Source organism: Macaca nemestrina, chromosome 13 (assembly GCF_043159975.1).
Source record: "Macaca nemestrina isolate mMacNem1 chromosome 13, mMacNem.hap1, whole genome shotgun sequence".
NCBI classification, from domain to species: Eukaryota; Metazoa; Chordata; class Mammalia; order Primates; family Cercopithecidae; genus Macaca; species Macaca nemestrina.
The window spans coordinates 72,849,164-72,865,217 of NC_092137.1; the positions used below are offsets into that span (position 1 = coordinate 72,849,164).

Sequence of the window (16,054 nt, forward strand, 5' to 3'; positions counted from 1 at the left end):
TAAGATCTATGTAGTGTTTATGCCTATCTAACCTCACCAGGCACTAGTGGGTCAGTGAAACTAGGAGGCAGTGAGATATGGCAGGAGACTGATGAGACAACCTGCTAAGTGTCAGAGACGGACTAGGAGTTACCAAACATTTCAGGGCAAACTTTCCACATTAAAAAATATCTCTAAAGAAACTACTTAAAATACATTCTTATTGTTCAGGAGTACTCAAGATTACCATGGAAACAAATCAGAAAGCTTCCAGCTCTTCCAATAGTATAAATTGGCTCCTCAAAGATGTAATTTGCATTTGTTTTAGATGTTGTGAAATAGCAGATGAATATTTTGAGATGGAAAATAAAGTCCATTTAAAATGAAAATAAAACAATTACAGATAGATCAAGAGGAATAGTGTCTAAATATCCACTCCTGAAACATTAAACAGTCACCTGAATTTCTTAAAAATAAATTTCAAGGAAGAAACATCAGAATTCCTCTCTAAAACCAATGATATCCCAGAAGACTTGAAAATGACACCTATTCATTTCAAATTACTATTCTCAGGAAAGTTTTTCCACTAAAAGCTCCATGTTTTATTTTGTTTTTTTCTTATTTCCCAAGAAAAACGTATATGTTTCAAATAAACATGATGGATTCTTTTTTAAAACTGAGTCCTCATCAGGTCTCTTACAAAGCAGCTTTTGTTTACATCTACTAAATTAGAAACTTTTTGAGAGCAGAAAGTGTCCTTGCCATCTCTGTACCTTTCAGTGTATTAGGACATGCTAGCTTCAATAAAGTTTAACTTTTCTTTTTTGGTAGATCTTCTCAGAATATACTTAAATAGACTAATATTAACTGTAAAAAGCCCAAGACAGCAATATAGCACACCAAGTTTCAATGACATTTGAAAGAGTGGGTGCCCTCTTTTATATTTTTTAACAGATAAATTGATGAGACTAGTGTTTCCTACAAATACAGCTCCAGAAATGACTTCACAAGGATCTGAATCATCAAATTGTATCTCTGGCAATGCTAGACTTCTATATACACAATTTCCCATTTCTTATCACTGGTGAAATAAAGTGTTGTTTCCCTATCTTTGTAATGTCATCTTTATAAATATTTAAAAAGAAAGAAACTTATTCACAAACCCTAAGCACCTACAATTTGCATTTTTACAGGCATTTCCCATTTGCCTTAATTTCTAGTATAGGAATTGTAAATGACCCCACTTGTGTTTATATAAAAACCAATTTAGATGTTAATTTAAGTATCTTTGTGAGAAATTGAGAATTCAAATAATAGATATTTACTAATTACATAAAATTAATTTTAAAAATTCCAAGATTTAAAATAGAATCAAGATAGCTCTTAAAAAAAAAATACTAGGCTATGGGAAGCACTATCAATTTTAATAAAAGCTAAAATGCCAGCCACAGATCTATTTGTTTATTTCCTTTCACTGCCAGATCAATGGTTGGTGAGATGCACTGGCAAAAATGATATGAGGCTGATCTGTATCTTTTTTCATTTGCCAATCAATTTTCTTAAGATCAAGATATACCAAAAATGTTTGACCATATATTTTGAAGTATCTCATTAAAAAAAAAAATCAAATTGACTATTGAAAATACACCCAATCCTTCAGATTAACTTTAAGTGTATGTTCCAATTCCTAAGGCTAACTTTATGGGTTATTAGATAATTAAACTAAATTTGTTTGTTATTAAATAGCAACAGTGCTTCTGGTAAAAATGCAAGAACAAGAACCCTAAAATCTTCATTCTGGTGCCAAAAAAGAACTATTTCACAACATAATTCAGAGTGAGGTAGTCTCTACATAACGAGGTATTTTCCCCGTATTTACCACATCATTTATTTAAAGTAGTCAAATTTATGAAGCACTATGAAATTGCAGAGCAAAGTGTTATATAAAATCCAAGATGATACTATGTTAATATATATAAACAACAAGTCTTCAAACACTACTACAAAAGTATCTTAAGTCTAACTTTGAGAATACTAAAACTAATTATTTTTAATGAAAACTTCAGTAATGTTTTTGACTCTTCAGTTATTTATTTCCCAAGTGCTTTACTGTAATGGTCAATAGCTACTAAAGTTCTTAAAACAATTTCATTAAGAAATTATCTTAACACCTCAGGAAACATGTCACTTACAAATGCTTATGTCTGTTCCTTTTTCCGCTCTTCTAATCCTTTCCTTGCTATTATCTTTAGTTGCATGACTATGGTTTCCGTAGTTTCTCCCAGCTTCCAGTATAGACTATACCAGTAGAAATCTTCAGATTAGAGTGGGAGAACCATGTCCTAGGAAGATTATTGACCATCTTACACCATTCTACCCTACACCCCTGCAATGGCCATAAGGGACTATAAAGAGATTACGGCCAGACATGGTGGCTCACACGTGTAATCCCAGCACTTTGGGAGGTCGAGGCAGGCGGATCACCTGAAGTCAAGAGTTGGAGACCAGCCTGGCCAACATGGCAAAACCCCATCTCTACCAAATGTACAAAAACTAGCCAAACGTGATGTCACGTGCCGGTAATCCCAGCTACTCGGTAGGCTGAGGCAGGAGAATCGCTTGAAATCAGGAGGCGGAGTGAGCCAAGATGGCGCCATTGCACTCCAGCCTGGGCTACAGAGCGAGACTCCATCTCCAAAAAAACAGAGAGAGAGAGAAATAAATTATGAGTAAATTCTACCTCTGCTGCTGATTCATTTCTTCTAATTATAGCCAAGCCCTTAAAAAATATATTAAAAGTAAATTAGTAGAAAAATATTCTGAAATGTAACACAATTACTATGCTCAGGGAGATCAATTAATAACACTTCTCATAATAGTTTCTAAATCTCTGTTCTGAATCACTTTAAGCAGAAGAATTCAGGAGACAAAACCATTAGTTTAACCGGTGAGGCTAACTTATTCCTAACAGAAAAACAGGTCATCAGCTTGCCATGCATAATGGCTGCTCAGGGAATAAAGATTTATGACACAGAAATAAGGTCACTTTGAAATATACTTTTAGATTTAGATTTTGGCAAGGCTTCCAAATTTAAGAAAAAGACAAGGTGGTAGGGAGTTCTTACGCGGCTTAAACAAGGAGATACTCAAATGGAATTGGGGAAAGCTATTCTGGGGCAAAGGTCTGTAGTCAATAGATACCTGAAACCTAAATCTGTACTTCCCATTAGAGGAGGGATTCTTTCTGGGTCTATGGATGAGATTCAGGGAATTGGGGGAGCCTCTAAATGTTAAGCCAAATGTCACATGCATGCACATATCTGCATTTTGCCTTGTGAAAGCATTCAGAGCTTTCGTAAAATCTCAGAGGCCCCTTGATTAAGAAAACTTAAGAGAAATACTGTACTTGATAGAGCCTTTATAATAATGAATTCACTGCACAATGATATCCTGAATTCTCTTATATCTTAGGGTATTTCACAGTCTCCTGTAGTGAATGGAGCAGAATTCAATAAAACTGAAGTTCTTATGATTCATATAATACTGGGGGATTGCTGCTTACTAAAAACATCCATGTATTTTAACTGCTATTGCTGGACCCAAGATGTCAGAAATCTTTAAACTTTTTTTTATAGTATAACACATATGCAGAAAAGAACATTAATCAAAGGTGAACATTTTGTCAACATTTTTTAGATCTAGGAATTTAAACTGTTAATGAGATGATGATGTACATAGCTGGAGACCAAGAAACCACAAGAAGATCACATACAAGTCTCACAAACTAAGCTTATGGATACATTTATAGGTTTGCCCCTCTAGTCTCTCCTAATGACACTTAAGCTACTTGTTATGGGTTGTATGTACACCCTTCCAGTGATAGCAGGGTGAGGAGTAAAATGAAAGCAGATTCAGAAAGATGTTTTAGTGTATAAAGGAGCTTAAAGTACACGCAGATCTTTGTCCATATTGAGCCAGGTTTGAGGATTAAGGCCGACTGAGTCAATAAAGTTCATAAATATCTACAAGACAGAATAGTCTGTCTTCATCAGACACATAGTCCATCCATCTTTATAACTACCAGTACACTACATACGAGAACCTCAAATTGTTATTATTCATCATTTGCTTAACAGTAAAATTTCTAGTTTGTTTTCCACTTTTAAAAACATATTTTTCTTCAATTACTATAAAATATTTTATATCCTGCCCCTTACCTGCCCATCTCTAAAATGCATGTGAATGTGAAGATTTAAACCATATAAAATTTTAAAAATAATTCCATAAAATACTTCTACCTTTGCCCTGCACACTTCCACTGCATTATTATATCAAAGACCATGTCTCAATTAACCACTATCTGACCCTTGTTCACTTTCTTCCCTCTCCTCCCCCTGCCAAAGTTTGCCCTTCCTGCCAAAGTTCAGCACTTCCTAGAAAAGTCTCACTGCCTGTTTGATATTGTACTTCACTTTAGTCACCAAAGGAAGAATTTGCAGGTGCTTGGCCCCATCTATAAGACCATGACCGAAATCTGACCTCCTGTTACAATACATGAACTCCTGACCTACTGATAAGGCTGGCAGATATAAGTAGGATTTTTCAAATAATCCTTTGGGAATTTATAAGCAGCAAAGCCATAAAAGGGGGGTGAGTGGAAGGTCGGTTTCACTAAAAATAATAAATATTGCCATGTTTATTCAAAGAGTGCCTTGTTATCCTCCAGGCCAAAAGTTCAGATAAACACTATTGTAAATGACAAAATATTAGAACTTTTTGTTACTTATGTTATGATCCTTCCGTTGGACACCAATAGAACTGTTTTCCCTCATATAGGTCCCAGCCCTGATATTGTATAACAGTCCCTGTGACTAGAATACTGAATTCATCTGCAGGTCAAAAGGAGAGTAATTATTCAAAATCAAAAACAAACATTTACTGATTATTACATACTACTAATACTAAGTGCTAAGTACTGGGACTAAAAAGAGGTGAATAAATATAATATCTGCCCTAAAAGAGCTTACAATCTATTGAGGAAAAGCAACATGTTTAGAATATGATGATATAATAAAGTTAAGCAGTAATATAAATATACACTGAATCCTATGTGAAGGAGTAGGGGGTCCACTGAGTTCAAGCTGAAACATTAAAAAAAAATGCTGGATGATACAAGTAAAAAATAAATAAGTGTGTGAACCAGGGAGGTGGAGCTTGCAGTGAGCTGAGATCATGCCACTGCACTCCAGCCTGGGCGACAGTGAGACTCAATATCAAAAATAAGAAAAATAAATAAATTAAATAAATAACTAAATAAATAAGAACTAATAAGATAAGTGAGAATAGTAATTCAGGTAGAAGGGCTAGCATAAGGAAAGAATGAGAGGCATATGGTACATTCGAAGAATTGGAAGCATTTAAGTATCATTAAAGTAAAGTAAGAAAATATGGATGATAAGACATGGAAGACTATCTATACTTCTACATACTATATTGTATTCTATACTTCTACATTTTACTCCACAGATAACCAATCACAGAATTGTAAGCAGATAACACATATATCAGATTTGTATGTTGAACAATTATGACTATAGTAAGAACTGAGTTAAGGGTTTAAGATAATGGTAGGGAGACCAGATAAGGAGACTATTTTCAATAATTCTGATGAGAATCTGAACTAGGGCAATAATTTTAGGATAGGAAAAGATGAGATGGAGTAAAACTATATTTAGCAAATAACATTTGGAGATTGGATGGTATTCAGAAAAACCGAAGAGTTTAGGTTTCTGGCTGGTGACTACATAGATGACACTATTATCTGACATCACTAAAAAAGGAGATGGGCAGGAGGGGCAAGAGGTAATGCCTTCATTTTATAACATAGGGAGATATAGAGTTTATGCTGCCTGTGAACATCCGAACGATTCTGTTCACTAGGCAATATATATAAGTCCAAAGCTCAAGGGAAAGTTGAGGACTAAAGATATAGGTTTGGAAGTCATTAGGATTCCAAATCATGAGAATAAATTATATCATTCAAGAAAGGCAAGACACAAAGAAAAGCAGGATGAGAGTAAAACCCTGGGAACAATGAAGGACACTAAGAAGAAGTAAAACTCACAAAGATCAAAACAGGCAACAAGTATCAGAAAGACTGGTAGAGAAGAAGAAAAACATACTGTAAAAGAAGACAGAGATTAAGAATTATAAGGTGAAAATGATCAACAAAGTTGGAGCCAAAAGGTCCAGGAAAATACAGTTTCAGGATAGTGCTAAGAACAGAAGATAAATATACAGGGTTGATGAGAGAATGAAAAGGGAAGAAGTAGAGACAAGCATTAGAATGTAAAGGAATGCGAGAGATACGGTTTTATTTTCTCCTCAATCCCCGTTTCTTTATTCCTAAATCCTTTTTCTAAAGGCCTAACAGTAATATTAAATATATTAGAAAATAAGAAAAAAATTACAAATATTAAGTAATCCATTTTAAAACAATCTTTGTAATTAATATTATGAGGAACTATCCTTTACCATGCAGTAATGCCAATTTGTGACTTGAGAATGGGATAACAAAGAAAGAGAGGTAACAAATTACAGCCCCAAAAAGGCTATGAAGAGTCAGCACTGGAAGTTATACATGTTCTGGTCCTTCCTTTTCTAATGGAGATATCTGAGTATTTATTTAAAGTCCCTATAGACCTAGAAAATCAATGTCCAGAAAATAAACATATATTATCCAGAAAATAGAACTGAGTTTCTACCACTAACTATACCTTTTCAAAACTAGGAAATACCGTGAATGGGAGAAGAGACCCGTTTCTGCCATATAAACAATGCCTTATTAATTGCTATAGAAAATTTATGAATATAAAATATTTCAACAGTAGGGAATATTACTGTGTATAATTTACTTTTAAATGGGCAGTTTAAGGTCCTCCTGCTTTTCTAGAGCTTTATCATCTCTAAATAATAACCAGTATGCCGTAGTTTCTACATAGCTTAGGACTATATATTGTCATTGTACAATTAAGAATAGTGGATTTTTAAAAATTTGTATATTGATGACAGAGACCAGAACCCCTATCTACATGTCTACAGTTTATGCCAAACACTTTTAAAAATATCAATACTGTGTCTAACCATTAGCATCAGAGATACATAACAATTACCAGATAACTGCCATTTCTTTTGTTTTGTTTTATTTTTAAAAGGACTCTCGCTCTCTTGCCCAAGCTGAAGTGCAATGGTGCGACCTTGGATAACTGCCATTTATTAAATGCCAATTATGCATAACAGTGACTGAGTTAAGCACTATTTATTCAATTTATTAATTGTACTAAGTAGGTAATTATTATCCTATTTAATATATGAGAAAGGTAGCCTAACAACATACAACTAGTAAATGTGTGATTAAATTATTTCAATACTCATGAATCACTACTGGAGTTCACTTGAGCAAGATCTGTTTTATTTTAATATCATAAAATCTGGAGTCTCACTCTTTCACCCAGGCTGGAGTGCAGTGGCATGATCTCGGCTCACTGTGCCTCCCAGGTTCAAGCGATTCTCCTGCTTCAGCCTCCTAAGTAGCTGGGATTACAGGCACATGCTACCACACCCAGCTAATTTTTGTATTTTTAGTAGAGATGAGGTTTCACCATGTTGGCCAGGATGGTCTCAATCTCTTGACCTTGTGATCCACCTGCCTCGGCCTCCTAAAGTGCTGGGATTACAGGCATAAGCCACCGCACCTGGCTAATATCATAAATTCTTAATCTCTTATAAAAACTAGCATACACACAGTGATGAGATACAATGCGGTCATATTAAAATCATTCAAAGAATGGAACTTCTCTCCTGGTATACTGTAATCATATTAAAGCATAATTTATTAACTTTTATATATCCTTGCTTCTCCAAAATTCATTTCATGCAGAAGAGAAATTCAGTAAGTGTTTTTTTTAAACAAGGAAACAAATAATAAGATTTGAGTCAACATATGTTCAAACAAATATACTGCATTCTTTAGTTACTACTTATTTATTCATTCAACTATTTAATAATATTTACTGAGTACTTACTACATGCCAAGTAATGTTGGTACTGGCAGATATAACATTAAACAAAATAAACTAGCCATTTCACAGACCTTATGTTATTTGAGGGAAAAAAATCATTAAATTTTTAATTATGAGGCCTACTCTTAACCTTAAAACTTGATGCGAATAAACATGATTATTTTTCTATAGACTACTGGCTTAATTACAACTGTGAACTCCCTTACCCATACATACTATTGAAGAGAGTAAATAAAATCATGGAGCACAGAAACAAGATGTTAAGGAAAAAAGGAGTAAGTGTGTGGCAAAGGAAAAATGTATATTATTGTATATGTGAGTTCTATACAACTTTCAAGGAACAGATAACTCTTATATAAGTCATTCCATAAAATAGAAGAAAGGGGAGATGTTCAACTAATTTTAATGAGGCTAAAACAACATTGACTTACAAACCACCTAAGGACAACACACCAAAAATGAAAATTTCAGGGCTGTATTACATATGGCCTGAAATAAAGCAACAATAAAAAGGAGTTAAATTCTACAGGATATTATAAAAGTAGCAATACATGTTCATCAAATTGAGTTTATCTAATAAACGCAAGGATGAGTTAATACCAAAAAAATCTATCAATGAAACTCACCATATTCATAAACTAAAGAATAAATATTATATTAATATGTATAGAAAACTAATTCAATAAAATTCAGCACACATTTATGTTTTCTTAAAGGATTATCAAGAGTCTAGGAACAACTAAATAGAAGCTATTTACCAAAAACCTATATAATGATTAGTCAATGAAAAAAAGTCACACATATTCTCTTTAAAATTAGAAATCAAAGAGTCTCACTATCACCTTATTGAACAACAAAGCAATGATGACTCCAGTCAATACAGTAAGACAATAAAAAGAATAATGAGATATACAAATAGAAAAAAAAGTCACTATCTGCAGACAATATGATTGACTACACAGGAAACTCATGAACCAAAAAGACTGTTAGAACAAATAAAAGAGTTAATTAAGCAAGGTTTCTAGATGTAAGATCAACCTATAAAAATCAATAGTGTTCCTCAATATCAGCAATAACTAATTAGAAAATAAAGTAGAAAACCACAACAAAAACTATAAGAATTTTGCTATTTATCTAACAAAGAATGTCCAAAACTCTTAACATGAGATTGGGGGAAAGCTCAATTAAATAATTTAAAAGATCTTCCTCCTCCATGACTGGGATGACTTAGCATTATAAAACTGTTAATTCTTCCAAAATGTAACTACAAATTCAATCAATTCAAATCAAAATCCTAGAAGGACTTTTTGAATAATCTCAAACTTATTATAACATATATATGGAAAAATAAAGATCTATAAATAGTTAATGCAATTTTAAAGAGGAGACATGAGAAGGGATTTATTTTATACCATCTATTTTGATATATTATAAAATATAATATAACAAAAAATGAGTTCAGAAACCGAACGATGTAAATATTGAAATTTACTACCAGAGGTACTACCAGAAATCACTGAGTAACATACAGATTATGTAGTAGATGGAATTGATAAAACTGAATTCATCATATGGAAAAAAATAAAACCTTATATTATACAAGGAGTCTTAAAAAGTTCATGGAAAATGCATATTATGAAAAAATTATGCAGGAATTTCAAAATATTTTTACACCAAAATAAGCCTGTACCAACTTGTTATAACATGTCTGAACAGAATCTAGTTTGAGGCACTAAAAAGTATAAGACATCAATTTGAAAAGAGCCTCTATTGGAGCAACATGAATTCTGCTAAAATTGAAGCAAGCACAAATATCAAATTTATGGTAAAACTTAGGTAGAAGAATGGTGAAATCATTGAAGCTTTACAAAAAGTTTATAAAGACAATGCCCCAAAGAAATCAGCAGCTTATAAGTGGATATTTGTTTTAAGAAGGGATGAGACAATGTTGAAAATGAAGCCTGCAGTGATAGACCATTCACATCAATTTTTGAGAAAACAATCTTGTTTGTGCCCTAATTAAAGAGGATTGATAATTAACAGTACAAACAACAGCCAATACCATAGACATCTCAATAGCTTTAGATTACACAATTCTCTCTGAAAAATTGAAGTCAAGCAAACTTTCCACTCAATACAAAACCACTGCACTCAGATCTGCTGCAGAAAAGAGCAGAGAACTTTCAATGGAAATTTTAAACAAGTGGGGGATCAAGATCCTGAACCATTTATGATATGGTTTGGCTGTGTGTCACCAACCAAATCGCATCTCAAATTGTAATTCCCACGTGTCAAGGGAGGGAAGTGATTAGATTATGGGGGCAGTTTCCCCCATGCTGTTCTCATGATAGTGAGTGAGTCTCACAAGATCTGATGGTTTTAAAATGGCAGTTTTTCCTGTCCTCACATTCATTCTCTTTCCTACCACCTTGTGAAGAAGGTGCCTGCTTCTCCTTCACCTTCCATCATAAGTTTCCTGAGGCCACTTAGCCATGCTTCCTGTTAAGCCTGCAGAACTGTGAGTCAATTAAACCTCTTTTCTTTAAAATTATCCAGTCTCAGGTAGTGTTTTTCTTGAGTGAGTTCACATTGCATATGTGAGCTCTACGCAACTTTCTTTTTTTTTTATTTTTTATTTTTTTATTATACCCTAAGTTCTAGGGTACATGTGCACAACATGCAGGTTTGTTACATAGCTATACATGTGCCATGTTGGTTTGCTGCACCCATCAACTCGTCATTTACACTAGGTATTTCTCCTAATGCTATCCCTCCCCCAGACCCCCCCACCCCCTGACAGGCCCCAGTGTGTGATGTTCCCTGCCCTGTGTCCATGTGTTCTCGTTGTTCAACTCCCACCTATGAGTGAGAATATGAGGTGTTTGGTTTTCTGTGCTTGTGATAGTTTGCTTAGAATGATGGTTTCCAGCTTCATCCATGTCCCTGCAAAGGACATGAACTCATCCTTTTTTATGGCTGCATAGTATCCCATAGTGTATATGTGCCACATTTTCTTAATCTAGTCTATCATTGATGGACATTTGGGTTGGTTCCAAGTCTTTGCTATTGGGAACAGTGCCACAATAAACATACTTGTGCATGTGCCTTTATAGTAGAATGATTTATAATCCTTTGGGTATATACCCAGGAATGGGATCACTGGGTCAAATGGCATTTCTAATATTAGATCCTTGAGGAATTGCCACACTGTCTTCCACAATGGTTGAACTAATTTACACTCCCACCAACAGTGTAAAAGCATTCCTATTTCTCCACATCCTCTCCAGTATCTGTTGTTTCCTGACTTTTTAATGATCACCATTCTAACTGGCATGAGATGGTATCTCATTGTGGTTTTGATTTGCATCTCTCTGATGATCAGTGATGATGAGCATTTTTTCATATGTCTGTTGGCTGCATAAATGTCTTCTTCTGAGAAGTGTCTGTTCATATCCTTTGCCCACTTTTTATGGTGTTTTTTGGTTTTTTCTTATAAATGTGTTTAAGTTCTTTGTAGATGCTAGATATTAGCCCTTTGTCAGATGTGTAGATTGCAAATACTTTCTCCCATTCTGTAGGTTGCCTGTTCACTCTGATGATAGTTTCTTTTGCTGGAGTTCTACACAGCTTTCAAGGGACAGAGTGAATCCCCAGTTTTGCTGCCCAGGCTGGAGTGCAGTAGCATGATCTTGGCTCACTACAACCTCTGCATCCCAGGTTCAAACAATTTTCCTGCCTCAGCCTCCTAAGTAGCTGGGATTACAGGCACCCACCACCACGCCTGGCTAATTTTTGTACTTTTAGTAGAGACAGAGTTTCACCATGTTGCCCAGGCTGGTCTCAAACTCCAGACCTCAAGCAATCCACCTGTCTCAACCTCCCAAACTGCTGGGATTACAGGCATAAGCCACTGCACCCGACCTCGAGCAGTATTCTTTATAGCAGTGTGACAACAGACTAATACAGTTTCTTTGAAGAATTGTGGCAGAAGAGAAACAGGGCTTTCCCAGTACAATCCTGAAGACAAGGCATAATCAAAGCAATGGCTACCAAGAGATGAAAGTAGTCCAGTCAAAGAAAAAGCAGACCAGTCAAGAGCGAAGGTCAAGGCAACAGATTTTTGAAATGCTAAACGAATTTTTCTTGTTGACCTTCAGGAAGGCCAAAGAACAATAATATCTGCTTATTATAAGACTTTTAGCCAAAGCTTTAGCAGAACTATGCCTGGGAAAGCTTCACTATATAGTCCTCCTCCACTACAGCAACGCTTGTGCTCATTCCCCTCATCAAATGAGGGCAATTTTGTAAGAGTTTCAATGGGAAATCATTAGACATTCGCTTTACAGTCCTGATTTAGCTTGCTCTGACTTCTTTTCGTTTCCTAGTTTTAAAAAGCCTTTAAAAGGCAACTATCTTTCTTCAGTTAATAATGTACAAAAGACTACATTGACATGGTTAAATTTCTAGGATCCTCAGTTCTTTAGAGATGGGCTAAATGGCTGGTATAATTGCTTACCAAAGTGTCTTAAACTTGATGGAGCTTCTGTTGAAAAATAAAGTTTATATTTTTTATTTTTATGTTTTAGTTTCTTTTTTCCATGAACTTTCTAAAGTCCCCTTATATATAATGATGAACCCAAGATGGGTTAAGATGAAAATGTAAATGGTAAAATATTAAACGTAATATAAAGTAAATACTCTGTGACAGCAGGATAAAGAGGTATTTAAAAAAAAAAAACTCAAAAGTATAAACTTATATGGCTAAAATTGATGGATGTGATTACATGGAAACTAAATATTTCTGTTTCACTGAACATAACATAGACATAGTTTAGAGTCTGGTGACAAATTATGAAAAAAGGACATTTTAAACATTCTAAACTGTCAGTATCTACAATATATGAGGAATTTCTGAAATTACTCTTTCAGAAAAGAGGGAAAAAAATAAGAAACCCGATTTTAAAAAATGGACAAAGGTTAAAAATAAGCACTTTATAGAAAAAAATCTAAAAAGATCCACTAGTCTATAAAGAAAACCACAATTTTGACTAGTAACCAGAGAAATGCAAACTAGAACCATAGCGCAACAGCATTTGAGTAAATTAAAAGCACATACATTTACAAATCACTATACATTTTTCAAGGATATTTACACATCTATGACCATATATTACATTTATTAGTGTTATTATTCTTGGAGATGAAAGACAACTGGGCTTGTAAACAATGAATGAATGGAAAAAATATAATAAAACAAAATAAAATACAAGAGGGGGGCCTTTATGAATTGATAATAGAGTGTCACAGTCTAAGATGTATATGATTTCTTATCTATACTTGTGATTGAAAAAGATTGTCAACTTGTTTTAGATGCCTTGATACAATTCAATCTACATTTGGCTTGACCTTTATATAACAAGGAATGGTACATGTGCAGCCATAAAAAAGAATGAGATCATGTCTTTTGCAGGAACATGAATGGAGCAGAAGGCTGTCATCCTCAGCAAACTAATGCAAGAACAGAAAAACAAATACCCCAAGTTCTCACTTATAAGTGGGGGCTAAATGACAAGAACTTATGAAAACAAAGAAGGAAACAACAGACAATAAGGTCTACTTGAGAGTGGAGGGAGGAAGATGGGAAGAGGGAGAGGAGCAGAAAAAATAACTTTTGGGTACTGGGCTTAATTCCTGGGTAATGAAATAATCTATACAACAAACCCCTGTGACATGAGATTACCTATGTAATAAACATTCACATGTATCCCTAAACCTAAAATAAATCTTTTTTAAAAAAAAGAATTGTACGTATATCAGACAATATGAATTTTATTTTTGTTAAAAATGTCTGAAAATATTAGATGTAAATACATAAAACATAAATAATGGTGGTCTCTAGGTGTGAAATCATAGGCAATTATAATTTTATTTTCATGTCTTTTGTTTTATTTACTTTTTGTAACTTGAAAATTTCTTTTTTTTTTTTTTTTTTTTTTTTTTTTTTTGAGACGGCTTGAGCCACCGCGCCCGGCCGTAACTTGAAAATTTCTAAATGAGTATATGTTACTTTAGCAGTAAGATATTCAGAGCTTCTTTATAAAACCAAAAAAAAAAAAAAAAAAGAATGTCTTCTGAGAAATTGCTGCTACTGCAATATTAAATTTAATTCTAATGCCTCTCCACTGTTAGAGTGATTCTAGTATGGACATTTAAACTAGTGAGACACACTTATATTCAAATGTAAATACAAAAATCACAGTATAAGGCTACACATTATTTTTAGTATTCACTACTTTAACTGCCTATTTAAAAAAAAAAAAAAGGAATGGTAGATTAAGAGAGAGGGAGTATAAAGGGAGGGAAGACAGAAAGAGAAACAGAGAAGAAAAGAGGAAGATGAAGAAGTGGGCGAAAGAGGGAGAGAAGAAGAAACTACCTGATTTTTAATCAAACCAATAAAACTACCACAAAATACTTCAGACCATAAAGTCCATAGGTCAGTATCCCAAATTGTCAGGAGTAATGACAAAGTAACACTATGTTAAATATATGAACAAAGAGGCCGGACATGGTGGCTCACACCTGTAATCCCAGCACTTTGGGAGACCCAGACGGAGGATCACCTGAGGTCAGGAGTTCAAGACCAGCCTAACCAACATGGAGAAACTCCATCTCTACTAAAAATACAAAATTAGCCGAGTGTGGTGGCACATGCCCATAATCCCAGCTACTCAAGAGGCTGAGGCAGGAGAATCGCTTGAACCAGGGAGGCGGAGGTTGTGGTGAGCCGAGGTCACACCACTGTACTCCAGCCTAAGCAACGAGAGCAAAACTCTGTCTCAAAAAGAAGAAAAGAAAAAAAAAAAAAAAATATATATATATATACACACACACACACACACACACACACACACAAAGAAAAATTGATAAGAGACTGAGCAATAAGACATACTTCAACATATTAAAAACAACCTGATACAAGCACCAGTGAAAGTTTCTGTAAAAATAAAAATCAATAATAGGCTTCTCTCACCAATTTGTCTTGGTTGCTACAGTTTAATTTTTGATTCACTTTCTGTGTATCTATGTGTCTGCATGTGAGTGTACTACCAAAATGGAGAAAGGGATCATTTCTTAGAATATTATTGACATCTATAATATCCCCCACACAGAGAGGTTCCCTTTTCCATATGCTTTACATGACAAAAGGAATAATTGTATTAGGAATAAAAAAGTAAACATTTTCACAAATACTATTTTAATGTGTAAAGACAGAATATTGTTATTTAAATAATTACATTATTAAACTAAAAACAGAAATCTGGATGTGTATGACTACTTCTAGTTATAAGCTACTGATTTATTGATGACTGAGAAATGTCACTAGCCATAGCATATTACATAAAAACATAAGAGATTCAAAATTGCTTTTTATAATTAACAGTCCTTAAACAAGAAGAGTTTTCTCATTTTTCACTCTTAATAAAAAACAGAAAAACTACCAAAAGTTGAGAAAGCAAAGTTTTGAACTCAATGGACATCTTTACTAGGCAGAGCCAGATAAAGACTCACCAGGACAGAATATATGTGTAGACATCGATAAACTGGAGAGAAATCCACCAAATCTTGGGCCCCAGGTACCTGCAAATACAAGATTACAACAAAAAAATTCAAACAAAGCTATTAAAAGCAACTACCTTAATTGTTACTACTCAAGTGTTTGGTTCTTTTTATAAAGGCCAGTTCTAGCTTCTAAGTGAGAAATATAAAACAAACAAAGAAATAGGTTTCCAAAGACCTAGTTCTTATGTTTGAGCCATAGAATTAATAAACTGTGAAGATATACACCAAGGCTGGGACAAAGCCCACAAGGATGGGTAGCAGAGAAGAGAAACAGGTGGTACCAATCCTGCATTTGCCTTTAGAGATACATCTTTGGCCATGGGACTCTAAAGGGAAAATAAGAACAATGTGAGAATGTACCTTTCATGACG

The 16,054-nt window shown here is 34.2% G+C and overlaps 1 protein-coding gene across 6 annotated transcripts in view; it reads right to left on the reverse strand.

The window, feature by feature from the left end:
* The window catches only part of LOC105465254 (exocyst complex component 6B), a 676,825-nt gene that overhangs the window by 396,418 nt on the left and 264,353 nt on the right, over positions 1-16,054 (reverse strand). For 5 of the 6 annotated variants that reach the window (XM_011713573.3, XM_071076900.1, XM_071076905.1 and 2 more), the window contains one exon: positions 15,633-15,701. The exons of the other annotated variant lie outside the window; for it this stretch is intronic. In XM_011713573.3, coding sequence (XP_011711875.1) covers positions 15,633-15,701 — 69 coding nt within the window. The remainder of the gene's footprint in view (positions 1-15,632; positions 15,702-16,054) is intronic. 6 annotated transcript variants of the gene reach the window in all.